General features: G+C 43.6%; 1 protein-coding gene across 4 annotated transcripts in view; it reads left to right on the top strand.

Moving 5' to 3' along the window:
* SPHKAP (SPHK1 interactor, AKAP domain containing) overlaps positions 1–26,364 on the top strand; it is a 74,095-nt gene that overhangs the window by 22,196 nt on the left and 25,535 nt on the right. For all 4 annotated transcript variants that reach the window (XM_083503643.1, XM_083503640.1, XM_083503641.1 and 1 more), the window contains exon 3: positions 7,532–7,642. In XM_083503643.1, coding sequence (XP_083359769.1) covers positions 7,532–7,642 — 111 coding nt within the window. The remainder of the gene's footprint in view (positions 1–7,531; positions 7,643–26,364) is intronic.

Raw genomic sequence — 26,364 nt, 5'->3', positions numbered from 1 at the left:
TTTGATTGGAATGGGTCAAGCATTAAGTGTACTTACCAGTTAATCTTCTATTTTCATTTAGCTGAAGTAAATAAGATGGAAATTGATTTCCTGCAGATATCCTTCTGAGAAAAAACTTGCTAAGTGGGAAAAGCTCCAAATGTAATTAAGATTTAAGATTAAGACAGGCAATTGAGCTAATATCTCAACTTGTACTCCACATTTCGAGTTCAGAAAATAAAAGGAAGCAAGGATAAATAGACACGTGGCAAACTATGGGTGAGCTCTAGAGCATATAGGGAGAGATGTTGGGTTCCTTGCACCATCACTTCCCATTACATGCGAAGGAGCACACATACCGCATATTTGCTTTATTTGAGTCAGGCAATGGATGAAGCATTTTATTATTATTTTTTTGTTTTCTTACATTTATATTTCACCTTCCTTCCATCCATTGTGAAACCTAAGACAGTGTAGATGCGGTACTCAGGTAAGTCTTCAGTCCGGGCACTGACCAGACTCAGGCTTCCTAGCTTCAAGGTGGTGGTGGCTTCCTATGCCTTCATGTCATGCCCTGGACTCACGTTGCTCACGTCCAGGTGCAACCAGACAAGATCAGTGGAGGGCAGAATATTTCTCTCCTTTGGCAGCTTCTTTTAAGACAGCTCAACTGAGAGCTAGAATGGTGCCTAAGTGAATCCTCACAGTGGATTCAGGTTATGAGTCATATCTGCAGCTAGCTTTGCTTGAGACTGAGAATTCCATTTTTTTAAAAAAGCTTGATATTGGTCTGCACTGTTTTGTTAGCTATCTACAATTTGTCAGATACTTGAAAAGGATTTCTGCTGACCCATGCACATCTCTGAGGGCTTTAGTTTCATTCTGACATTATGAGGCCCTTCTTAAGTTCTCCTGCCTGCTGAGGTGAGCTGGCTGGCTGACCGGAGAATGGTCTATTCTGTGATTTCACCCTACTTACAGAATGCTATTCCTATTTCAGTTTGTGGTGATTGATCCTTGGGCCAGTGTTAGAAGTGATGTGAAAACTTTTCTATAGGGCAAGCTATAGATCTCCAAGTCCCCCATACTAGCTCTTACCTGTAGATAGTTAGTTGCATTCATGCAGGTTTCCTAAATTTCAGTGCTAAAGATTTTGACATCTTAAAGCTCTTCAATCTTGATTGAATTTTTTTTGAGCTTTTGAACATTTTAACGAGCTTCGAGTGTAGTGGCACTGTGGTCTAAACCACAGAGCCTAAGGCTTGCCGATCGGAAGGTCAGCAGTTTGAATCCCCGCGACAGGGTGAGCTCCTGTTATCCGGTCCCACCTAGCAGTTTGAAAGCACGTCAAGTGCAAGTAGATAAATAGGTACCGCTCTGGAGGGAAGGTAAACAGCGTTTCCGTGCGCTGCTCTGGTTCACCAGAAGCGGCTTTGTCATTCTGGCCACATGACCTGAAAGCTGTCTGCGAACAAACACCGGCTCCCTCAACCTATAGAGCAAGATGAGCGCCGCAACCCCAGAGTCGTCCGCAACTGGACCTAACAGTCAGGGGTACCTTTACCTAACATTCCAAAGTGAGACATGGACAGCATTGCAGGGGATTGGACTAGTGAGTCTTGGGATCCCTTCTGAATCTACAACTCTATGATTTGATGCTCTGGGAGAGGAACATTCTATCCCCACACTGGTAGCACATACATTTCCTTATGAGGGAGATTCCCAAGCTCCTTTTCTGTATTTTACAGGCAAAGCATGGAAACAGCAAAATGTGGCCAACTTTGACCCCTGTTTCAGTGTGGGAGACCCTCTCTGTTTTTACTGCAGCCTCTTGACAGCTCATTTAATATTCTGTGTAACCAAAAATAAATATTCCAATCCACATAAATATGATTCACCTGCATTTTGACAATAGCAGGAATTGATGTAAATTGAAAGGGTTATTATAAGATGTGTTAACATGGGAAACATCTCTGAGTCCTCATCATAAGCTATTACAGTCCATCAGCTTCTCTCCACACATTTTATTAATTTAATGGATTTCTTTCATTCTTTAAAAAAAAGTAGATTTATCATTTGCAATGGACTGGCACTAGCAGAGAATAAATTACACATCCCATCCAATTCACTTTTTAAAGCATTTGATTAGTTATTCCTGATATGAACGGTGCCTTTTAGGCAGCATTCAAAGTGCCAAAGATCAGTTCACTGTCCCCATTTCAAAAAATGCTGAGAACAAGCCACCAAGCTCTCGTCTTGTTTTGCCTGTTTTATGCTCATCTCTTTTTGATGAGCTTTAATTAACTATAGCAATTAAGACATCCAGGCAAAAACTTGCTGCTATCTCCTGTGTGGAGCAGAGCCCCTTTAGAGCTCCATTACATATTAAAGCTGCAATTCTATACTGATTTACCTGGGAGTAAGCCCATTGAATTCAGTGGGACTTACTTCCAATAGACATGTGTAGGATTCATCTGTAATATTAGTCACTTAGAGAAAGATGAGGTTATACTGAATTTATGGGCTGCTTTCCCTCCCGGGCAAAACTATTAAGTTTTCATTGCATGTATTGTTAGATACTGTTTGTGTTCACTGATTGACAGTTGACAACACACCGGATAATGGTGACAGTTTAGTCTAGACAGAAGTGGCAAAGGGTTTTTATTTGTTTTGGGGGGGGCAGTGGAGACATTGTCACTTAGACTTCTCAGCCATGAATTCTCTTAATGATCTTGGGAAAATAACATTATGGATTCTCATTTTTCTGTTTGTGGAATGGGAAGATAATGGCCTACCTCATACAGTTTTTGAGAGGATGGAGATGGGATTTTGATCATGGAATCATAGGGTTAGAGGTGTCCACAAGGATCATCTAGTCCAAATCCTTCCTCTTAATCAGGATGTCACCTTTCTCAAACATTTCTGAAATGCCATTGCATGCTCAAGGAAGCAGATTCCAGAGTCTCATAAGCATCCCATTTCATTGCTTCAACCACAGTACCTGGGATTTGAAATACAAATAGTATTTCAGCAGGAAAAGCTCCCCCTCCCACACACACACCTTTTCCCAGGTCTTCTGAAAAAAGCATCTCATTCAACTGATCTATTAATATGAAGAGAGGAGTTAAGGGATTATATTAAGCAAACCAAGACTGAATCAAGCCTTTTCCTGTTAGGTTTATGTCAAGGTTCGGCCTTTGAGTTGTTAAAACTTTGCTGGTTTGTTTGAGATAGGGAACCATTCTGCCTCAGAAATAATGAAAGATTTTATTTGGATGCTCATACTCAGATGGGATTGTTCTACTGATCTCTCTTGAAAAATCCTTTCTTGTCTCAAATTTTTGTGGTTAAAAACCCCCGGGGTGCGATGAATGCGATACTGTTTTGTGCAAAAATGCTGACAGTGGAAATTAATTATTTGATTAGGCAAAACCATCGTCAATTTGATATAGTAAACCTTACACTCTAGATAGCTTTAAATGGGGGAATTTCTGTTGTTGGAGAAGCAGTAGCAGCAATTGTTTAACATCCCCTTCTGTTTGAAAATCTTTTATTAGACCATAAAGGCATGGCAATTTTTCAGAGTAATATCAGGACAATAACAGAGCAATGCTAACAGTGAATGACACCACTCAGCCTACCACTTCCTTCTATAAGATAAAAGAACCCTGAGTCTGAATTAGGAGGAGGGCTTTAGCTTAGTGGAAGAATAACTGCTTTGTGCTGCAAAGATCCCAACTTCTCATGGTAGGGCTTGGGAGAGGCGCCATATCTGAAGCCCTGGAAAGCCACTGCCCATTGGTGTAGATAAGAATCCTGAGCTGTATGGGCCAGTGGTCTGCCTTGGTACAGGGCAGCTTCCTGTGTTGTACTTACCTGAGAGTGAGCCCCATTAAACTGAATGGGACTTATTTCTGAGTATATACATGCACAAGGATTGTTCTTGCTTTCTGGAGACAGGAGGAGGGCTGCCAAAAACACATATGTTTCACCAGCTCATATTCTCCTGACATTCCCCTCCATCCCTAAAGAGTCAGGTCATTTTGTTCAGTCTTAGCCAGGTGTAGGTACCCTGAAGGCAACGAAGGACTGAGACGTGGTGGGAAGGGAACTTAGTTCCTCCCTTCTCCGCTTCACCTTAGATAACCTCCATGCAATCTGATTGCCATTCGTTAAATATCCTTGAATCCTCGTGCAACAGTTCCACTTGGGAGTTACCTGCGTATTACCGGCGGCAAAAATAATCTATCATTAGGGTGCCTAGGGTGGCTTTTGACATGATATGAAATGATGGGGGTTGGCTGTGCCAATCACTTTCACATACTCTCTCAACCTTGATGTCGAATGTAAGGCAGCTCTTAGATTTAAGCTGCCTTGAATTAATATTCTTAAACAAGCCCCTCTAACTTGCTTCTGGATCAGGCTGATGTCTGTCACCATCAGGAATTCACCCACCCCTGTAGCACCAAGGAACAGTTTCAAAGCAACAGGGCAGCAATTCCTTCCCATTCTTATTGCATGTTTAAAAACTGAATATTTCACATACTTTATCCCAAAATCTGATGTGTTGTGATCGAGTATGAATATATATATTTAAAGGGAGGTATTCAGCTATGCTTTAGTCAGAGCAGACGTACTGAAATTAAAGTCACATTCATTAATTTCAGTGGGTCTACTCTGAGTAAAGCTTAGTTGGCTATCATGAAAATCCTTATAATTTTATGTAAACGGCATTGTGCAAACTGTGGGGAAATACATCTATTTTTCATTAGGATTCCAGTGTACCAGGTAAAGACTGTGTATGCATATTAGCATATTTTGCAAATAAAAAAAGTTGCCAAGAGCGGATTCAAGGAGCAAATCCCATCATTCTTGCATCATAAACTGCTTTATTATAATGAAGTCAAACGACTCAGCTCTCCTACGCAAACAGGTAACAAATAGCCTCATCTTATTTCCATTACCATGATTGGATGAATAGCTGACCGTTTATCTTCCGGCACTTACTCCATGTTGATTGCCTATTTTAAAGAGGCATTCATTTACATGAATTAACACATGTAGGTCCATGCAAATTGCTGCTTCCCTGAAATTAAGCTGAAAACATTGCTCGGTACAGACACTTGGAGGGAGATAATGAATAGCATTATGAAGTCTTTTTCAGTAAGTGTCCCTGCTGTGGCTGTTACTCCTTTAGTTAAATCAAGATTAGAGAACCTGTAGCCTTCCAGATGTTGTTGTCGAGCTACAGCTCCCATAATTCCCGGTTGTCGGCCATGTTGGCTGGCGTTGATGGGTCCAACAACATCTGGGGGACCACAGATTTCCCACTCCTGCTTTACACCATAGGACCATATATACTCCTATGTGGAAAGGCAGACTTTTTTTTCCATGGCTGGGGGGATGTTATGTCTAGTGAGAAACTGATTATGAGAGCTAATCTTGCTAAGACCCCAATATACTGATGTGGTATCCGACAAAACTGCCAGGTGGAAGTTTCATAATTATTTTGCATCCATCTCTTAATTACCATGCTGCTAATGCAGCAAAAACAATGCAGGAGGAACTTACTAGATACCAGTCTCTGCAGCCACAGCAGGCGCTGTGATTCTCCAGCGGTTTCGCCCCTGGAGGCGCACCCCATTGTCTTTCGAGACAGACAGGTGCTAACAATAATAACAATAATAACCTCTTAATTATCTCTATGCACATGGATTTCTCCCCAAACTATTATTTCATACATTTCAGATTTTCCCATGCCAATTGATGGTTCAGGAAGGCTTTCAAATCAATCCCTGCCCCCTGCTGTATTCCAAACTCAAAGTGAAATGCATGAGAGAGACAGTTACATCCCTTTATACAAACAGCAAAGTCATTCTCCAAGTTGTGGATTCTTGTGTAACCAAAACACTGCAGCAATATATTTTTTTACAGGAACCATTTGCTTGTATTATTTGTATTAAGCACGAGTCATCCTGATTATTTGTGCCAAACAGAATGATTACATGCTTATTAGTTCAATTTATTCAGTGGGACGTACTTCTTGAAAAGGCATGTATAAGATGTGCCATGAAGCTGCTATGCTACCTGTACTTACCTGGGAGCAAGTCCCATTGAATTCAAAAGGATTTGCTTTTGCGTAGACATATTTAGGATTCCAGTGTTCAAATGCATAATTGCCTTCAACTAGTGAAATCCCTAAAGAGAAAGGACTTGCATCACATTGTTTATATCTTACTAGCACATAATGTTCAGTTCATTTCCCATCACAGTTCATGAATATGAATTTTTATGTACATTTCCAATCACTTTAATATGGTGTTATTTATTGTGCTTATTTTCAAATGTGGCAAATGGCATCCCATTCACATTATAGAATCAGAGCCTAGAATAATAAGTATACTTTATTACAATATGCTTAGCACCAAATATATGTGTGGTGTCACTGCCTGCAATTTTGAGCTAGTCACCGTTTTTTAAAAAAGAGGCATTTCAATGAAGCGTGGCTTTAAAAGGAGGGAAACCCATTTTAATGCAAAATGAGAAAATCTCTTGCATAGAAACATATAATGATCTGGAAAAAAATTATTTAAAGGTATCAATGCATTATTTTAAAAATGTTTTGCTTTAAAGAAACAGGGACTGAGCACTCTTTGCTTAGTTTGGGTTCGAAAGTGAGCTTGGGCAGGCTCCACGTTTGTGCTCACAAAAGCCTCGCCAAGAAGTTCAGTCCTTGAGGACACAATGAGTTTTTGTTTTGAACACTAGCCAGATGATGGATAAGCAAGGCTGAAACATGAGAAAGATAGAGCTGAAAGCAAATGAAACCATGGTTTAGTAAGCTAGGAATTTAACATTATGCTTGCACATTCACCCTTCTTCCCCATCCCTCATTCCTTCCATGGCTTTAGGTCTCGGATCTTGATTACTTTCATTTTTTATTACATCAAAAATGATGTAAATTCGAGTTTTAATCTTGGATTGTACGCTACAGTCTGAAACCATGCTAATGCCCTAATGTAATTTGAAGTCCAAAGATTAAACCACAGTTTCCCGTGTCAGGGGAATTCAGGCGTCAAAGTCAATGTACAGGAATTGAAGGGAAGGAGCAAGGAAGGAGCATGCAGGCACAATGATTGTTCCGAGTTGAATAAACCATGTTTTATTAAGCCAAAATATTGTTGCATCCAGATGAGCCCAATGGCAGCATTCAGATACGTGAATTGTGCTAGTCATAGTTAAGAACCTACATGATGGTTTGAGCTTCCAAAGTGAAATTTTGGAAAACGAGCCTTTAAAATAAAGTTTGACTTACACCACCAGTTTTCCTGGTGTAGGTTCTGCTGGGTTGCCACGTCATGTCACCGAGATGCAAGAGGATTGGATTTTCTCTCCTTGCCCTGCCTCACCCCATCCCTTTTTGGGGGGACTTACCACTTTAAATTGTTTGATGACTCAAAAGCAAAATTGATTTGAAAACTTCCACTGATGCAGGCATCCAGGCTTCATGACTTTGATGGAAGAAGGACTATGAAATCTTGTGTTTCCACAGGTTCTCTGCAGTAACAGCCTGCTAGAATCAACAGACTACTGGTTCCAGAATCAGAGGACACCATGCCGGATTGGCATCGTGGAGGACAAGTTGGAGAAGAACTATGCCTCTGTAAGTCCTTGAGCGATCCGAACCGTAGCAGGAGAAGGAATGTGCAGTCAGAACAGCGAATAAATCGTAAATCTGAAAATGTATTGGCTTGTTGTTTGAAAACCACTGCCTATTAGCAAAAACACAGTCAACTATTTAGGCAATCAAAAATGAAATTTCGCAACTCTACTGCGTGTTTCTGATTTCTGCTATCAGTGCTGGCTTACATGAAATTACAGGATTACAGAGCAGGAGAAGGGGTGGCATGTGAGATTGATCTCAAGAGAGAAGACTACCCAGAGTAGAAGGGAAACAGTGTCAGTAATGTGGCTTTTGTTAAGATGAAACTTATATAGTATCTTGGCCGCATTCAACTTTTAAAATGTTACTTTTAGGACTGCTTTTCATATTACATTTCTCCTCTAATGGAGTTTGCTCTGTAGAGTGATACATGTTTATAATCCAGTATAGAGAAATTGTAACATGAAGAATGGTTATTTGGCTTGAAAGCTAGTTAAGCAACCATAGGTATACCTTTGCAACATTAATATTGGTAAAGAGAACTGTACTTATTCTTCCCAGATTACTTGTTTAAAGATGCTTTCCTTATGCAGCAATGGGGGACCTGTGGCCCTCCAGATGTTGTTGTAGTTAGTCCAGCTCCCTTAAACCCCAGCCAGCATGGCCAATGGGCAGGGATGATGGGAGTTGTAGTCCAGCAGTATCTGGACTGCTACACATTTCCCACCCCTGTCTTTAATGCTGTGTTCATGCTATCTCTGAACCACTACCAGTAGCAACTATGGTTACTGTAGGAATAACTTAATAAGGCATGCATTTTGCTGCCTACTTTTTAATCAACAAGAACAATTTGTTTATAATGGGGAGTGGAAGCAAGCTGTGCATCCCACAGGTCTGTTTGTGTTCTTACATTGCTTTCAAGCATTGTTCCTAGTACTTGGCATGCCAACTGAGAATTAGTGGTGTGTAGTTACTTTATCTTGCAACAGTGAGTATGAGTCAAGCTACCCTTTATTTTTTTTTATTTTTTAAAAAAGCTTTGCATCTTTGGGTCTTTGTTTCCTCCCCAAACCTAAGCTGTTATTACTAGAGAGGTATTTTTAGTTTAATCCCTAGCTCAGTCTTTAAAACACCTTAATTATATTCTGCCAAGGAAGAAGAATAAGTTAGCTGGAGGTTAAAACCGTGGCAGTAACAAGCCACAGCCCTTTTCCAAATATGGTACATGAGTGAACACAAGGCCTTTTAAAGGCATGTCATCACGTGGCCTTCTCATTAGTAAATGTGAAGGAATACAGCCAAGATACAATGTCCTCTCTGTTCCAGCGTCGCACATGTCCCTTATTATTATTAGATCACAAAATTGTTTACTAGCCCATCTGCTTCACACATGCCTGTGTTAATCATTTGCTGCCTGTAACAGGGAGAAAATAACCAAATTGTGCAAAGCTTCCCTGACTCGTCACCTAGAGACAGTTCTTACCTGCTTAAGTGGCCAAGCAACAGCTTCCGTATAATTCTGGGTTGTTTCCGCTAGCAAAGGTTCTCTGTGTCTCAACTGAACAGAGTTGTTATGAGGGAGGAGGAAAATAATTTATCCCTGATCTTTGTTGTGGAAGTTTGCATTAAAATGTAAATATTGCAAACTCTAATACATAAGTAATCAAATAGTGCTTTCATACCCTGCTTCCCTCCCCCCCCCCCAACCATTCAGTGTGAAAAGAAACAAGCTGTTCAGGACCAAATTTTGCACATTATGCTTAACATATAGCAGGCAGTGGGGAAAAGAAGTTCTTCATTTCTGCACAGATTTAAATCTGTGTTGTTTAAATACAGCCTCAGTTGTTATTGGGACCATGAAATGCAGAAATTTGGCTCTTCCTTCCCCAGCTGTGACCCCCCCCCACCTTCATAAAACTCCTGTCCCCAGACTATGTGAGTTAGTAAAAAGGTTCCAACTGGCCCCAGTGGAGGTTATTTTACTAGCCTTCATAGCTGTTTAGGAGAAAGGCAATGTTAGAAACTGAAATATGAAAGCTAGGAGCTAAATGGCACCATAAACCTAGGTTATGGGCACAACAACAGAATGTCTAGGCACACTTTTTTACAACAAGAATACAAAGCTGAAAATGAATGAACTGCAGCTAAAATCTTATGTTCATTTTTCACATGGTCTAGTTCTCATCTGAAGACTGCAAAAAAAGCAATACTTCTCCTGCCGCCCCCCTAATATTCTTATGAGATCCTATCTTCAATCTTCAGAAAGTGGCTGGAAGTGGGGAGGCAGAAAAAGGTCCTCCTTTCCTTCCAGCAGTGGCAGTTTCAGTCTGAAATCTTAGGCGCAGTACTGTACCCAGAGCTCAGAAATTGCCTGCATTAATGAAATTCCCTGTCGCAAAACACAGCTAGAGCAATGGGAGTTTTGAATGCTGGGGAAAGGACAGTTTTTAGCTGGTATCATAGATGGGAACAGTACTATTAACAATCAGGTTTTCCCTTGTGCCTGTAAATAAAGAAAGAAAGTTGGAGATGTAGCTGCCGTAAGCATAATGTGCAGTTTGACACCTAGTTCTCCTCTCAGGCAACTTAACTGCTGCTGAGTCTGGACAGAGCCAAAGTTACTGCTGCGTTTTCCCTTCCTCACTTCAGACCATGGCTTCTGTTTAAAAACAAATGGTCATCTCATAAGGCTTATGGAGAGCAAATAGATCGGCACTGCATAGACCTGCCCTGCTTACCACATAAAAGATATCTCTTGGGCTGTTGCAGCACAAGTCCCTGCCATTCTTAAGTGGCAACCCATGAACTGGAAGCTTATGTTTTATCTGTTTTAATTTATTGTTGCCTGACTATGTTCAGGATTGTGGGGTACACTGGGGAAATATCCCAGCTCATCCAATAATTGCTATTTTACTGGGTTTGTTCTCTTGCTCGTTTGCTCTTGCCTGTTAAGGGTGTATTTGGAGACCACTTTTGACAAATCCACTAAGTAATAAATAAATAGGAAACTTGCAAAAGTGCTATTAGAAGAACTGGGCATATAGCCCAGGACTGGCAAGGCTGTAAATGATGCTCCATAGGGCCAGGTGGTTGATGTGGAGCATGATGCGTATTTGAAGATACGGCCTTTACTTTGCACCTGTGATCTATCACAGCCCTTAGAAACGGAATCCCCAATGAGTCTTCAGCTTGATGTTGCTTATGCATTGGCACGATTGCTTGCTATCATGAGTCCAGGGTTTACTGTGACCCAGATGAGGTCAGGTATAGAGAAATGGTGCCTTGCTAATCATTAGCATATTGTACAAAAGGGTAGCAGATGGCTTGCATGACATAAATATTTATTGGCATATTTTCTTTAAGTTTAAATCACAAGTGACAATCAATTTAGACCGAAACCAAAAAGGAGTACCGTATTTTTCGCCCCATAAGACGCACCGGCCCATAAGACGCACCTAGATTTTTGGGGGGGAAATAAAGGAAAAAAATTTTATTTCCCCCCCAGGTGCGCTGCGCTACACCAGGAGCTTGGGGCGTGCGGAGCTCAGCGCGCCCCAAGCTTCTGCGTGCAGGCAAGGTCTCCGCTAGCGTGGGAGAGCCGGGCGCCTCTCCCAGGGCTAGCGGACTCCTGCGCTAATCCAGAAGCTTGGGGCAAGCTGAGGTCAGCGCGCCCCAAGCTTCTGCGTGCCGGCAAGCAGTCCGCTAGCCCTGGGAGAGCCGCGGGGCTCTCCCAGGGCTAGCGGATCGCTGCGCTATACCAGGAGCTTGGGGCGTGCTGAGCTCAGTGCGCCCCAAGCTTCTAGGTGCGCGCAAGCAGTCCGCTGCCGCCCCAAGCCTCGCGCACCCCCTGCCAGGTGCGCCAGGCTTGGGGCGGCAGCGGACTGCTTGCGCGCACCTAGAAGCTAGCAGTCCGCTGCCGCCCCAAGCCTGGCGCACCCGGTGGGACCTCCTGCGGGTGCGCCAGGCTTGGGGCGGCAGCGGACTGCTAGCTTCTAGGTGCGCGCAAGCAGTCCGCTGCCGCCCCAAGCCTGGCGCACCTGGCAGGAGGTCCCACCGGGTGCGCCAGGCTTGGGGCGGCAGCGGACTGCTTGCGCGCACCTAGAAGCTAGCAGTCCGCTGCCGCCCCAAGCCTGGCGCACCCGGTGGGACCTCCTGCGGGTGCGCCAGGCTTGGGGCGGCAGCGGACTGCTAGCTTCTAGGTGCGCGCAAGCAGTCCGCTGCCGCCCCAAGCCTCGCGCACCCCCTGCCGGGTGCGCCAGGCTTGGGGCGGCAGCGGACTGCTTGCGCGCACCTAGAAGCTAGCAGTCCGCTGCCGCCCCAAGCCTGGCGCACCCGGTGGGACCTCCTGCGGGTGCGCCAGGCTTGGGGCGGCAGCGGACTGCTAGCTTCTAGGTGCGCGCAAGCAGTCCGCTGCCGCCCCAAGCCTCGCGCACCCCCTGCCGGGTGCGCCAGGCTTGGGGCGGCAGCGGACTGCTTGCGCGCACCTAGAAGCTAGCAGTCCGCTGCCGCCCCAAGCCTGGCGCACCCGGTGGGACCTCCTGCCGGGTGCGCCAGGCTTGGGGCGGCAGCGGACTGCTAGCTTCTAGGTGCGCGCAAGCAGTCCGCTGCCGCCCCAAGCCTGGCGCACCTGGCAGGAGGTCCCACCGGGTGCGCCAGGCTTGGGGCGGCAGCGGACTGCTTGCGCGCACCTAGAAGCTAGCAGTCCGCTGCCGCCCCAAGCCTGGCGCACCCGGTGGGACCTCCTGCGGGTGCGCCAGGCTTGGGGCGGCAGCGGACTGCTAGCTTCTAGGTGCGCGCAAGCAGTCCGCTGCCGCCCCAAGCCTGGCGCACCTGGCAGGAGGTCCCACCGGGTGCGCCAGGCTTGGGGCGGCAGCGGACTGCTTGCGCGCACCTAGAAGCTAGCAGTCCGCTGCCGCCCCAAGCCTGGCGCACCCGGTGGGACCTCCTGCGGGTGCGCCAGGCTTGGGGCGGCAGCGGACTGCTAGCTTCTAGGTGCGCGCAAGCAGTCCGCTGCCGCCCCAAGCCTCGCGCACCCCCTGCCGGGTGCGCCAGGCTTGGGGCGGCAGCGGACTGCTTGCGCGCACCTAGAAGCTAGCAGTCCGCTGCCGTCCCAAGCCTGGCGCACCCGGTGGGACCTCCTGCCGGGTGCGCGAGGCTTGCAGACACTCGCCCGAAGCAGGGGGAGCCCTCCCAAGGGCTCCCCGTGCTTCGGGCGACAGGCTGCCGCCCCAAGCCTCGCGCACCCGGTGGGACCTCCTGCCGAGGGCGCGAGGCTTGCAGGCATTCGCCCCATAAGACGCACCCCCGATTTCCTCTTCATTTTTGGAGAGGAAAAAGTGCGTCTTATGGGGCGAAAAATACGGTAATCCTTAATGAGAAGAAAACATTTACAGCTGTTTCTGAAGCAATGAAATCTGAAGAAAGGGACTCTTGGCAATGCAGCCAAGTAGTTAAACTAAGGACAATTTTTAATGTGCCTATAAAGCCACTGGGATATTATTTTTCTTACAGGCGCTTGATATATAATTGTGTAATTGACTAAGTGTCAATTACATTCTTTTCTGAGCACTTTCCAAAATGTGGTAAGACACATAGTGGTGCTTCTTGAAATATTTAGGCAGGGAGTAGAGTGGGAAATCTGACCAAATCTGGTGTGTGTTGCGTTAAGGCAGCAACTTCAAAACCTTCCTAGGCCAAAGAGAGTAAACATTCAGAATGCTTTTAACTATTTAGAGCACTTTCCTTTTTTGAATTGTGGATGTGTTTGCTGCCCTGGGCTCCTTCAAGAGGAAGGGTGAGATATACATGCAATACATCATCATCATCATCATCATCATAGCCTTTGCCCAATCCAGTGTCCTTCAGGTGTTTTGGCTAAAGTTATACCACTGGGACATGGAAATCTGCATCATGACATTTTTTCTCCTCAAAGGGCAAACATTAATTGGGTCAGGAGGAAATGGTTAAGTGCTTTGTCAGACTTCTTCTGTCAAAAGGAGAGCTATTCCCTGCAGCTGCCATGTTTTATCACCCTAAGCAGAGGAATGGGGAAAGGAGTGTGACAGCAAGGACCATGTGATTTTAGAATGCCAAGAGACGGGTGGCAGGAACGAGGGCATGACAGTTTCCATGTACTTCGTAGGATATGGTAACAAAAATGAAAGAGAGGAGAATAGCTTGCAAACCAGTTGGCATTACCTAGGGTTGTCATATTTCAAACAGTGAAAAAAATCCAGGCAGAAAAGTTGTTGAGCTTTTTTGGGCAAATTCACAAAGAAATGCCAATTTTGAACTATTTTTATGGGAAAACGGCAAAAACTGCACTGCCAACATGGGCTGCTATACATCCAAATTTTCCTGGAGATTTCTCTGATTTCCACCCAGACGCTGCTGCCGACTGCAGTATTCTGGATATGTCTGTAAAAATCCAGATGTATGGCAACCCTACATTACCTGCTATTTGAGATGAATAACGTTCTCTCCAACTTGCTTGAATCATAGAGTCAGCCCCTGCAATGCAGAAATATGTAGCTGTCCCTTATGGGGATCGAACCTGCAACCTTAGCATCAGCACCCAAGCTCTAATCAGCTGAGCTATCCGGTCTGAACAATGCATGTAAGTGCAGCACTCACCTCTCACACATATTGTCTCTTTCAGATTTGTTGAGCATAAGGATAAGGTGAGGCTGCTGAAACTGGCTAAGTCATCTAGTTAGCTAGCAGAGGAGGAGGAGCTTGTTCTAGAGATAACATCTATAGTGTTGCAGGAAATGATCTTTACAATTTAATAAGTAACTCTATTGTTCTTATTTAAAAATCGTTTATTAACAGAGAAAACAGAATACCATCAAGTTATTCGTAAGAGTGTAGGAGCAAGCTGTTTTGCTCTCAGCAGGAATGTTTATATTCCTATGGTTGCTGCAATTTAATGAGCAGGTTAAGAAGTAAATAGAACAATTCAGGGAAGGAGGGGGGTGATCCCTCAGTTATTATTGTTTTTATTACATTGTTGTCTTGTGAATTTCATTAAGAAATAACTCCAAAATCCACAACAGGGCAATACCTTTATTAGGAACAACCAAAACGTCAAAATAGTGGCATGCTTTGGAGTTCTGCAGAATTCTGTATTAGTCAAGATGTTATGCAGAGCTGGAGGTAGAAGGTTAAGGAAATGTCTTATGACATTCAAAAAGTGGGCCTTCTCAGGAGTGGCGCCATTCCACATGCCACAGAATGTTCATGAGTCAGAAACTGGTTCAATTTAAATGCCCCCTGAAGTCTTAACTGGGTTTGGTTGCAATGTTCTGCTATATTTATGAATCTAGGTGCATATTATGAATCCTAGATGCATGTTGCTATGATACATGTAGTTTATTTGTGGTGGTGGTGATGATGATGATGATGATGATTTAAACGTCTTGGTTATTCTGCCTATTGAGTGGAATATAAATATAATTAAATAACTAGCAAAGAAGTACGAAACTTAGGCTAAATGTTGTAGCCATGTGACCAGATTATAGCCTCAGTTCCAAGCTGCAGACTCCAGACTGAATAATAAGGGAGCAATCCTATTGTGAGATTCACTGGGATGAGTGGGGTTAGGATCCAGTGGGTCTCTGGCTGAGCTTTGCTGTCCCACACCCTCAGCTGAGCCGGAAATATGCTAGCATATCTCCCCCATCTTGGCTTAGCTGCTTCAGCTGAGCCTGGTGGATCTTAAGCCTGAAAATGGGGCATTCCAGTGGCATGGTGGGGGCAGAACAAGAGACAGGAGACTTAGCCTGGATCCTATCTGTTCATCTCAGTCATGTGACCTGCCAACCTGGTCTAAGATATGTCGGCAAAAAAGGTGGTGTAACTCCAACTGCTATCTGTTTTTCCGAGGCACGCTGCCTTAGTGCTTCTTATGAATTGTGTGCTTCTTTTCAATTGTGCTTCTAATGTCACAGGGTAATAACATCAGCATGCACCTGTTGAATTCCAGATGCCTCCTTTTATGGCAGGACACTCAGAGGACCTCAGTACTCTAGACCTCCAAGCTCTATATACGCAAGCGTTCTCTCCACTTCCATATTGGGAAGTGATCCAGAGATGCTGTTCCATGGTGCAAGATTCCATGGGGGCATCAGAGCCTCCTTCGTGCATATCAGAGCTGTGCTTGTAAAAGTACATGACTGCACAACCGGAGAAACTTGCAATAAATTAAAATGGGTCACATCAAAACAAGGTGCCAAAAGATAATAAATATCCCACTTGAGTGGCTCTTTTCCTGTCACAATATACAGTATTGTCTTAAAACCCCATAACTGAAGTCAAGGTTCTGGAAGTGCTTCCAAGAGAAACTTCAAAACATCTCTTGTTTCCTCATTATATTTTCAGTTCCATCACCATGAGCATGATTTTATGAGATGAATGAAAGGCCATTTAATCCAAATGTTTTCATTTCCACTCTCTGTAGCTGTTATGTGTGTGGTTTCCCCCCTGCCAACGAGGTTTTGGCATCTATGAAAATTACCATGAGATGCACTCCATCAATTTCTTCCAAATAATTAGTCTGAATATGTTCCAGTGAGATGGGTTTCATTTTCTGTAAATATTGTGCCTCTGTACATTTCTTTGTTGACATGTTTTGCTTAAATAAGTCATCCTTGCATTACTTGGCATTATGTAGTCTCCCTTAAGAGCTATATTCTTATCCTGGAATACGCAAAGCTCATGGGGCACGGGCATCTGTTTTTACCTATCAATTATCTACAACTCAGGGTTGAGTCACCCATGAACAATATCATACAGCCATGGGAGTAAAGACACAGTTTCAGTGATAATGTGGGTTCTGTATAAGTGAGCAGTGGTGAGAAAATGGCAAAGTCCTGTCAGTGCATGGGGGCAGTTTTGCATAAGATTGTGCCTCATGGCATATTCATATGATCATAGAACCATAGAATTGTAGATTTGGAAGAGATCCCAGGGGTCATCTAGTTCACCACCATGCGTGCAGCAAATTCTGCTCACATCTACCCCTGGGTGGGCTCAAACCTGCAACCTTCTGGCTAATAGCCAGACATGCTGACCTTTTGAATCCCCGAGTCATGTTAAAACTTTTTAGCATTTTTGGAATTCGGAAGTTGAAAAATTCAGGTTGCCCAAATGATCACGAGTGATGGGAATTGTATCTTAAAACATCTAGTGTTAGGGTTAGGGAAGGGAAGCAGCAACTTGAAGCTACTAAAGCAAGAAAAGATGGTCACATGCAGTGCCCATGTACAACACTTCTGCATACTTGTATACTTCTGTAGACATTTGATGTACATATATTTTTAAAATAAAAAATTCCTTCCAGTAGCACCTTAAAGACCAACTAAGTTAGTTCTTGGTATGAGCTTTCGTGTGCATGCACACTTCTTCAGATACACATTTTTTATATATACACATATATTTTTAAGTTTAACCATAAGAAGGGTTCGTGGTATACAAATGTTCAAGCCATATTGTGGTTAATAAACTGAGATTAATTCAGAGTTTCCCTGTTCAGATACATCAGGAAACTGTAGTTTAAAGTATAACCAGACCATGGTAGAAGTCCCAAAGCTGGTTTGCAAGGAAAGGTTTGCAAGGCTGATTTTCAGCCTAGTAAATCATGGGATGTTGAGTTGAGATCATTATGTGTAATTCGTTGTTGGAGTTACAAAAGGTTTAGAATTCCCGTCCTCTTTAGTTCTCACCTTTTCAGTGTTGCTTCTTCTCCATTGTACTTAAACCCCTATAGATATATGTACCTACTGTGTTCACACCATCTTCTTGGCTCTCTTTGTGCATTTAATTAAATAGGTTGTTGCCTCCAAAATCTCATGATGCTATGAGCTATTTCATTTTTAAGCAGTCAAAACTCCCCCCTCCTTTTTTTAAATATAACGACTGACTTTTCATCAAAATTAGGTCCTATTTTAAAACCTCCTCAGTCAAGCTGAGTGTGACAGGTGCAGACTTTGCTTGAAGTACAAATGCTGACGTACTGTGCCTCTGGTGATTCAGCTGCTCTCTGCAGTTCGCCTCAAGGTTTAGGCACTGTCTCCTGATGACAATCCTCTGGAATATGAGAAATGTTGATCTGGTTTATCTGCCACATATAACTAGCAACCGTGAATGCTGTGAGCTGCCTTGGGTCCTGCACTGAACATAAGAAGAGCCTTCTGGATCAGGCCAGTGGCCAATCTAGTCTTGCATCCTGTTCTCATAGTTGCCAACTAGATGCCTGTAGGAAACCGGCAAGCAGGACTTGAGCACAAGAGCACTGTCCCCCACTCCACCCCTAGTTTCCAGCAACTGGTATTCAGAAGCATTACTTCCAGGGCTGGTATACACTGATAGTCTTATCCTCCATGAATTTGTCCTGTTGTCTTTTTAAGCCACCCAAGTTGCTGCCCATCCCTGCCTCCTACAAGGACAAGTTCCATAGTTCTACGTACTGTGTTAAGAAGAACAGTGTAGAGCAGGGTTTCCCAAACTTGGGTCTCCAGCTGGTTTTGGACTACGACTCCTATCATCTCTAGCTAGCAGGACCAGTGGTCAGGGATGATGGGAACTGTAGTCCCAAAACAGCTAGACACCCAAGTTTGGGAAACCCTGGTGCAGAGGGCCTAGGAAAGCGGGTACTGGCCTGCCACCAACATCTCTGTGGCCTTGCCCCTTCGTCTCCTGAACACAAAGTCTGCTAGATAATTCTGACAGTGTTTAGCTGAATTATAGTGCCTGCACACTGTTGCTGTTGTGTGTGTGTGTGTGTGTGTGTGTGTGTGTGTGTGTGTGGAGGGGAGGAATACTAGTGCACACTAGAAATGCAGGCATGCGTCATTAAAGTGGGTTAACTGCTCTTTCAGTGTACTGCAGGGGTGGGGGAATCCACATTAAAAAAAGGAACACAGACTTTTTGTGGTTAGGAAAGTGACGGGGGAATGCGCTGAAAAGTATGAGGTGAATGAATGATTAGCAAGACGACACATAAACACCCCAAAAGCAAATCAGGATCAATGCACTTTCAGCTCTGCTCATCAGAATGAATGCTCAATAAAGATTTGGCATAATCTAACCACTACATAAGTTTTGTGCAAAGCTCATCAGGATGGATGCTGAATAAACAGAGCTTCTGGAGGTGGCCCTATGGTTGAGGGAATCACATGGAAGGTTCTAACTGGGTTCAAGTGAATGTGGTTAGAATCCTGCTTCAGACCTTCATGCTAAGCAGTTTGGGGAAGAAGCTGGAATGTGTGGGGACATCGTGAGTGGGCCTTGCATGCCCTCTCCTCACTGTAAAGTCGTGTGTGTGTGTGTGTGTGTGCGTGTGTGTGTGTGTGTGTTGTAATGTCTAAAGAAGGCTTTCAGCATACTAAAACATCAAGACAAGCCACACTTTCCAACATGTGGGTGTGTAGAAAGCGGTGCAGGGTTTCTTTTTTAAAGTCACACATATTACCCTTCACACACACCCCCAAAAAAAGCAAATTTATAACCACTGCTGTGTGGAGAAAGCAGTTTGTGTGAGGTCTTGATATGAGCTGTAGCTGGATGGGAATGTTACACATGTGCATATAACATTATATCCTCAGAAATGGATCAAATAGACATCACATGTGCTGTGTGTATTACTTAAATGATCTAGTAGCTAGGAGAATTGTCTAGCTAACCCTTACCCTGGTTTATAATTCAAATTTTACTCTCAGGGATATTATTGTGAGATAAATTATAAATAATATGATAGTGAAGTCAAGCATGTGCTAAAACAATGGACTGATTTTAAAATGTGGATGTTAAAGTTCAGCTATGGCAACCTTTCCCTGAATTATACAGTGGCATTTAAGGTTTCAAGAGCATATATTTAAGTTGTCAAATTAATTGAATTGATGACTTTAACGCAGGTGAGCAGGTTGACAAGTGTTGATGATTCATGACTCGCAGAGGATGCTTATAGCTGCTGTTTTTATAGACCTTTGATACAGTATGCATGTGTTTAAAAATAGGCAAAAAGTGTGGAAATAATAATTATCACCTCAGCAAAGCCTAACACCACCAGAAAGGGCAGACAGATCTACAAGGCAGATACTACAAGGTTGTGGTTGTAACACTGAGAACAAGTCTCAACGTGTCTCATTGAGATTTCAGAAATTAAATGTGATGTTAAAATGAAAAAATAGTGACTATTAGCAAATCACAAGCCTTTCTCAGTTGACTGAGACAGACCCATTGGAACCAACAGAGTATAATAAAATTCTTAAATTTAGTCACTAAACTACCACTTCTGTACTACATCTGACAGTCTTAAGTACACACTAATTATACAGTAAGTAGACAAGAGGTTTCTAGAATGTAACACGTGTCTACAGGTCCTTGTAGTGTGTCCTGTCAGTGACTCCTTGAAAGATTAACGGGACATTATGCATTTCTGTTAAATTACAGAGTTCACATGTGTTGTACCTTAATATCACAATGGTGTTCATTTATACAGTGGTGCCTCGCAAGACGAAAAGAATCCGTTCTGTGATTCTCTTCGTCTAGCGGTTTTTTTGTCTTGCGAAGCAAGCCCATTGACGGATTAGCGGATTAGCGGCTTTTAGCGGCTTATCGGATCAGCTGATAAGCGGTTTAGCGGCTTAGAAAAAGGGGGGGGAGGAAAAAAAACCCACAGTAATCCCAAAATCAAAACAAATAAATCAGAATTTTAAAATTCATCATATCCCAGCAAAGCTTTAAGATCCAGTTTTCAAACAAATTGGAAATATTTTGCTGTCAAAATATGTACTGTTGGCAGGAAAAGGTCCAGTATTAGATGCTGTTGTAATACCAAGTTGGGGGAAGTACGCAAAAGAAAAAGTTGGATGTATACTATTGAATAAGTTCCGTCAGTGTGTGCAGGACAACTGAAAGATGTAATGCATAAAAGCACACATTTTTACTTGCTGACATTGACTTGGTTCATGGCTTCAGGCGGAAAGAGAGAGATGCCATTTTGGCTACCTTTCTCCTCCAAACAAACAAACAAACACTGCAGGTAAAAAGGAAAGGGGGGGACACCTTAGTCCATCAAGGAGAAAACTCACATTCAGTCTGAAGTGGTACAGTCCACTCTGCCACCTAAGTATTCTAACAGCAGATTCTGCTGCATGGTCTCACATATAGCAGAATCCTGAGGTCATAGAATGGAGCATACCGTTTCAAACTGGAAGTGAGGAGGGGGGTGCCTTAAAAACAGACCACATTTCCCATGTAAAAACTTGCTGCAAAGCACCCCCCAAGGTTCTAGACCAGCCCACTTCCCCTAGTACTGGTTTTCCAGACATGCGTGTGTGTGCATGTGTGTGTGTGTGATAGCTGTCAAGTGTCCCTTATTTGAAGGGACAGTCCCTTATTCCAGCGCCATGTCCCGCTGCTGTCCCTTATTGATGGATGTCCCTTAAATGTCCCTTAAATGGTGTCCCTTAAGTTTCAAAGGAAACAGCTCCTCTCCCTCCCTCCCTGCCGGCCAGGAAGGAGGGAGGCTCCAACTGTGTTGCTTGGCTGCGTTGCTCACCCAATAAAGAGTCTAAGAACGACTGGGGGGTGGAGCTTGCATGCCTTGTGTGTGGCTAGTTAATGCAAGCTGAGGGGTTTTTTGAATGCTGGACGCCATTTTGTTGCACGTGCTGCTGCAAACTTTGCAGTGCAAAGCTAGGCCGGGGAGCCATCTTAAGTTGAGGCTGCATAGGCCTTGTGGTGCATGTGATTCAGATTCTATTCAGTTGAAACTCTGGTTACAAAGTTGGTTGGACAGTGTTCTCGAAGCTACCAGCATGAGTTTGACCAGACTGCAGGAGGACAGGAAGACTGGAGTGCCTGGAACAGGTGAGGCTGCACGTCCCTTATTTTGGCTGCTGGTCCCTTATTTTCAAGGCTTCTGGTCCCTTATTTTCAAATCTGTAAGTTGACAGCTATGGTGTGTTTGTGCGCGCACACATGTGTGTATTTTATTTGGTTGTGAATCATTGTACTTTTGTCCATTTACTGTATTTATTTTTCTGGATTCGAACTATAAAATGGTGATTTCCTTGAGTCAAAATGAGAGTACCCCTAAACATTTTAAAGGGAAAAAAGCACTGCATATGCCTCAATTTCTGGAAGTTGTTGGTAAATACAGTTAGGGTCAGCATTGGCAAGAAAAGTGGGTGGTAGGCATAGAGGAGCATGGAATAGGGTGGCCAATTAAACATCATCCGCCCTCCCAAAAAAAGTTACAAGAGGACAGCTATTTGCATAAAATTTGCATATGGAGATTTACATGTTTCAGTGCAGATTTAGAAAGGGTTGTCTTAATTTGAATAGAAATGCTATGCATCTCACCATAGTGGGGAAGTATGACCAAGTCACCTGTTTGCTTGCTCAGTCTGCTGCCAGCTGCCTTCTGGTGATGGGCAGCTACAGGGCTCCTGTTCTGCTTTCTAATGGTTTTTTAAAAAATCTTTAAACTGGATGCAGTCCTTCAAAACAGAGGACTGCCTTCTGTGAATTAAGACTCCTGGCCATCCTAGCAAGGAAATAAAACACATTAGAGGAAACAGGAGCTGTAGAAGCCTATGTGAATCCCCGAAGACTCGTCAAGAAATCTCTGGTTTGAAGACTGCAGAAATCGTTCGCTCCCTTTAGGTGTTTAAACTGTTAACGGCAGAGGTTTGATGGACCCGTGTGGGGTGGGTAGCAGGGCAAGACTAGGCAGAAGGGAACGGTGTGGGTAAAAGAATCAAATGCAAGGTAGCGTAAAAAACCTTCCCCATGATTAGATTTAAGCAAGCTTATGATATATAATTAGTGCCTCAGATGATTAGATTATGGTTCAAGCATCTGAAACAGAAGGGAGAGACTTCAGAGGCAGCAGGCAAGACAGGAGATTTATACCTCTTTTTATTACATATAAAACTAAGTCACTAAAGTTAACAGACCATTTTTTTCAGTCACCTTTCTTTTTTGCAAGTGGCAAGTAAACGTTTCACACGTGGATCTCCAAAGTTGTGTGCGTGTTTATTTGTATATTTCTTTATTCAGGTATTTAGGTAGTTCGCAAAATGACTCACCACTTGTTTTGAGCATTTAATTGTAACACCCGGTAGGGCAGTAATGTTATGGAAGTCATAATACATTGTTAACAGCTGGCTGGTGTTTTAAGACTCCTTCAGAGACTTAGGAGGTAATTCTTAGAGTTTTTAAATAATTGAACCTGTCAACACAGTCATGCACAGAGCTTTTAGAACCTTTTCTTCCCCCCTTTCTCAAAAAATGAATACTGGTTTTTGTCAAAAACTGTAATGCAGCATAATTGGCTAGCCTGAACTGGCAGAACAAAGCCCAACATAAAATATATGATGGAAGTTACTGAAATAACAGTCACCTTTAAGTCAAATCTTACATAAAACCAACCATGCATACGTTTGGGAAATTGTTACTTAGGCTACTGATTTTTTTAAGTGTATGGCAACAATAAGGTAGGTGTTTTTCTCACAATATTCCTGGTTTGTCTAAAGTGGTGCTGCTTAACTACCTTCCCTATAGGTCTGGTTCATATCAGTAAGTGGGTCAAACCGGTGGGCGCAATCCAACATAGACGCTTGAGTTTATACAATATGAAATCATACTTTAGTGATACATGCATGAATTATACAGTAAGTCTCCAGCTTGTATGCTCCCTTTCCCCCTTCTGCATTTGCGCACGAGGACAGGAGATTTCAAACTGATATGTAAGCTTTGGAACAAACTTCAGTTTCCCATTTAGCCTGAATGAGTGGAAGACTAGGGTTTGTTCAAAGCGTTGTTTGAACAAGATTAAGACAGCATTGGAAATGGCTGTGGCATGTGTAAACAGCACCACCCCCTCGCACCCAGAACTCACGTATCACAAAGAAAGGCTGAGCTGGTAACCACAAATATATGTCAGTCAGCTTCCAGAATCCAAAAGGTCAAGCAAGGGGGGATGAGGGGGATCGCTAGGCTAGCTTAGTAGCTCCAAAAGAAGTAAAGGTGAAGGACATTGTCATTTTTTTGCCTTGAACATCAAAATGCCTTGGGCCAGCCATGGAATATCCAGCCCAAATGGCTACAATGCCTATATACTGTGGCATAACTTTTATTACAATACAAAGAGATATCCAAGGGCAGTTTTAAAAAATAGCACACCAAAGCAGCTCATCTTTATGCTGTAACTTCCGGTTTTCATAGCTATGATTGACTGTATGATGTAGTTGATGAGTGCATTGTTGCTTTTCCGCTTCTACACTGTGGTGTCCCAACATAGCAGGAGTTTTGAGGTTATTCAGCATCTCTGCCTGCCAAGGTTATGGTTTTTATTTTTAAACGTGACAACTTTATTTCATGAAGCCACTTACTTTTTAAAATTAGTTTTAACATCTCTTTTTTCCTGCATTGTTTTGAAAGTGCAGAGATAAAGAAAACAGATTGAAACTTTTTAAAAAAATCCTCTGTTACTAATTCTTTTCTTTTGGAATGGAGGAAGGCAGGTTTTAGTTCAATTTAGCTGCTCTTGCTCATACCAAAGCTCCTTTGCTAAGGCCAACACAAGATGCTTTGTCATCTGAGGAGAGGCAGACCAGCTACATCTGCCTCCGTGTGGGGCGGCTCGCATCATCTCCTCTTCCTCCTTCCCCCACTGCTCCCACTTTCTCCTCTGCTCCACCCACCTTGTGGCCTTTGAGGTCTTATCAGCCATGTCTTATTTGGAAGAACATAGGGCCCTTTCTCAGATCAGCACATTGTGGGCAGGGTAGCTTTGGAGAGTGCCTGCCTGCAGTGACCGACACCTTTGTGGTTAAAGTTTGGCAGTTTAGTAGTATTTGCCGTCATGAGCAATACACAAACAGACCTGCTTCAGGTCCAATTCGCCCACAATGTTCCTTGCTGAGAAAGGAACCTCCTGAGATCAAGGCAAGGCAGGCAAGAACAAGGGAGCTGCCATCACATTCCTGTAACTTCCAAGTGGCAGTAGCATTTCCAGAGAGGGAGCAGCAGCAGTCAGCCAATCAGCTAGCCAGCAAAACAGCAGCAGGTGATGAGCATCTGCAGGTGAGAGAGGCTGTAGGCTTGTGGTAGCAAGTGGGTGGGCCTGGGGTGGCACTAATCCAGTGCCTCTTCCCGTCTGCTGCCTGAGGCAAGGGGCTCAACGTGTGTGCTGCTACTGAGTTTCTGGCAAATTATTTCTTTCTTCCGAGTTGAAGGCTGATTGAGGAAAGAGCATTAAACACACTGCAACCTGATTTATAAGGACTGTACAGTCTTTGTTCTAAAAGCTCATAATTGTGGATGGCAAAAAGGACTCGCTGGGTCATTCTAGAAAGAATGTTTGAGGGAATTATGATGTTTCTCTTTGCAGGAAATGGCTCTTTCAATACTCAGTCCTACTTGCTTTCACAAATCTTTATGAGATTGATATTCCAGAGGTCACCTAACTAGCAATGAGCACATTTACTTGGCAGTACCTTCCATTGAAATTGGCGCTGTTGGTTAAATAGGGCTTGCTGATCAATAGGTCAGCAGTTTGAATCCCCGTGATGAGGTGAGCTCCCATTGCTTGGTCCCTGCTCCTGCCCACCTAGCAAATTTGAAAGCACATCAAAGTGCAAGTAGATAAATAGGTACAGCTCCGGCGGGAAGGTAAATAGCGTTTCCATGCGCTGCTCTGGTTCGCCAGAAGCTGCTTAGTCATGCTGGCCACATGACCCGGAAGCTGTATGCCGGCTCCCTCGGCCAGTAAAGCGAGATGAGCGCTGCAACCCCAGAGTCGTCCATGACTGGACCTAATGGTCAGGGGTCCCTTTACCGTTACCTTTACCTTGAAGTGCCCTTCTCAAAATGTGCCGGTGATGCTGCTTAATTGGATGGATGGATTTGGTACGAAGACACAGTATGTTGCCTTCAGTAGAGTGTGAATGAGAGAATCTGAGTTCAGCAACAAACCTAATCCTGTTCTCCAGGCCAGCTGGCTAGTGTCTATTACTTAAGAGGCATAGATAGCTGTTTATCTGAAATGGGTGACCTATATAAAGGAAAGACTATGAAGCTACTTTTGTGACAGACTTCCTGCCTTCTCTTCCTGTAACTCAAGGTTACAGTTCCATCTGCCAGGAAGCAATGATATAAATAGACTGCAGTAAAAGCCATAACCCCTGTATGCTAACCTTTACCTTTGGAACTTGCACGTGGCAGGTTAAGAAAAGTCTGTCTTCCTGCTTCCCAGTTTTCACTTTGGACTGTTGGGTTTAAATGCAAATTTGTCCTGTTCTGGATTGGAGACAGGGCCTTTTTTAAAGTTCAGTGTTCCCTGTAAGTGGGGGTGTCTTTGCAAAAGAAGGTTCCTGCAGCTGAAAGCTAGGATCAGAGTCAATGGGAAACCAAAGGTAAGGCAAGAGAAGCAAAGACGACTCAACAAGGCTGCAGTCCTGTTCATGTTTACCTATGAGTAAGCTCCATTCAGCTTGTGAGACTACAGGCAAGCAACACTTTGGGTGGCTTTCCACATTACTGAGGGTTACTTACACATCAGATGAGAAGATTTGCCACAACATATGCATTCAGTAGATGGCCTTAGTCAAACCTGTGTCCTTTACATTTTCTTATTTGTTTATATTTTTTTCTGTACAAAGATTCATATTCTGTTTTTTATTTACAGATGTTTCAAGGTGGCTCACAATGGA

Source organism: Podarcis liolepis (genome assembly GCF_965112155.1).
Source record: "Podarcis liolepis genome assembly, chromosome: 5".
Taxonomy (NCBI): Eukaryota; Metazoa; Chordata; class Lepidosauria; order Squamata; family Lacertidae; genus Podarcis; species Podarcis liolepis.
This window is presented reverse-complemented; position numbering and strand designations above follow the sequence as displayed.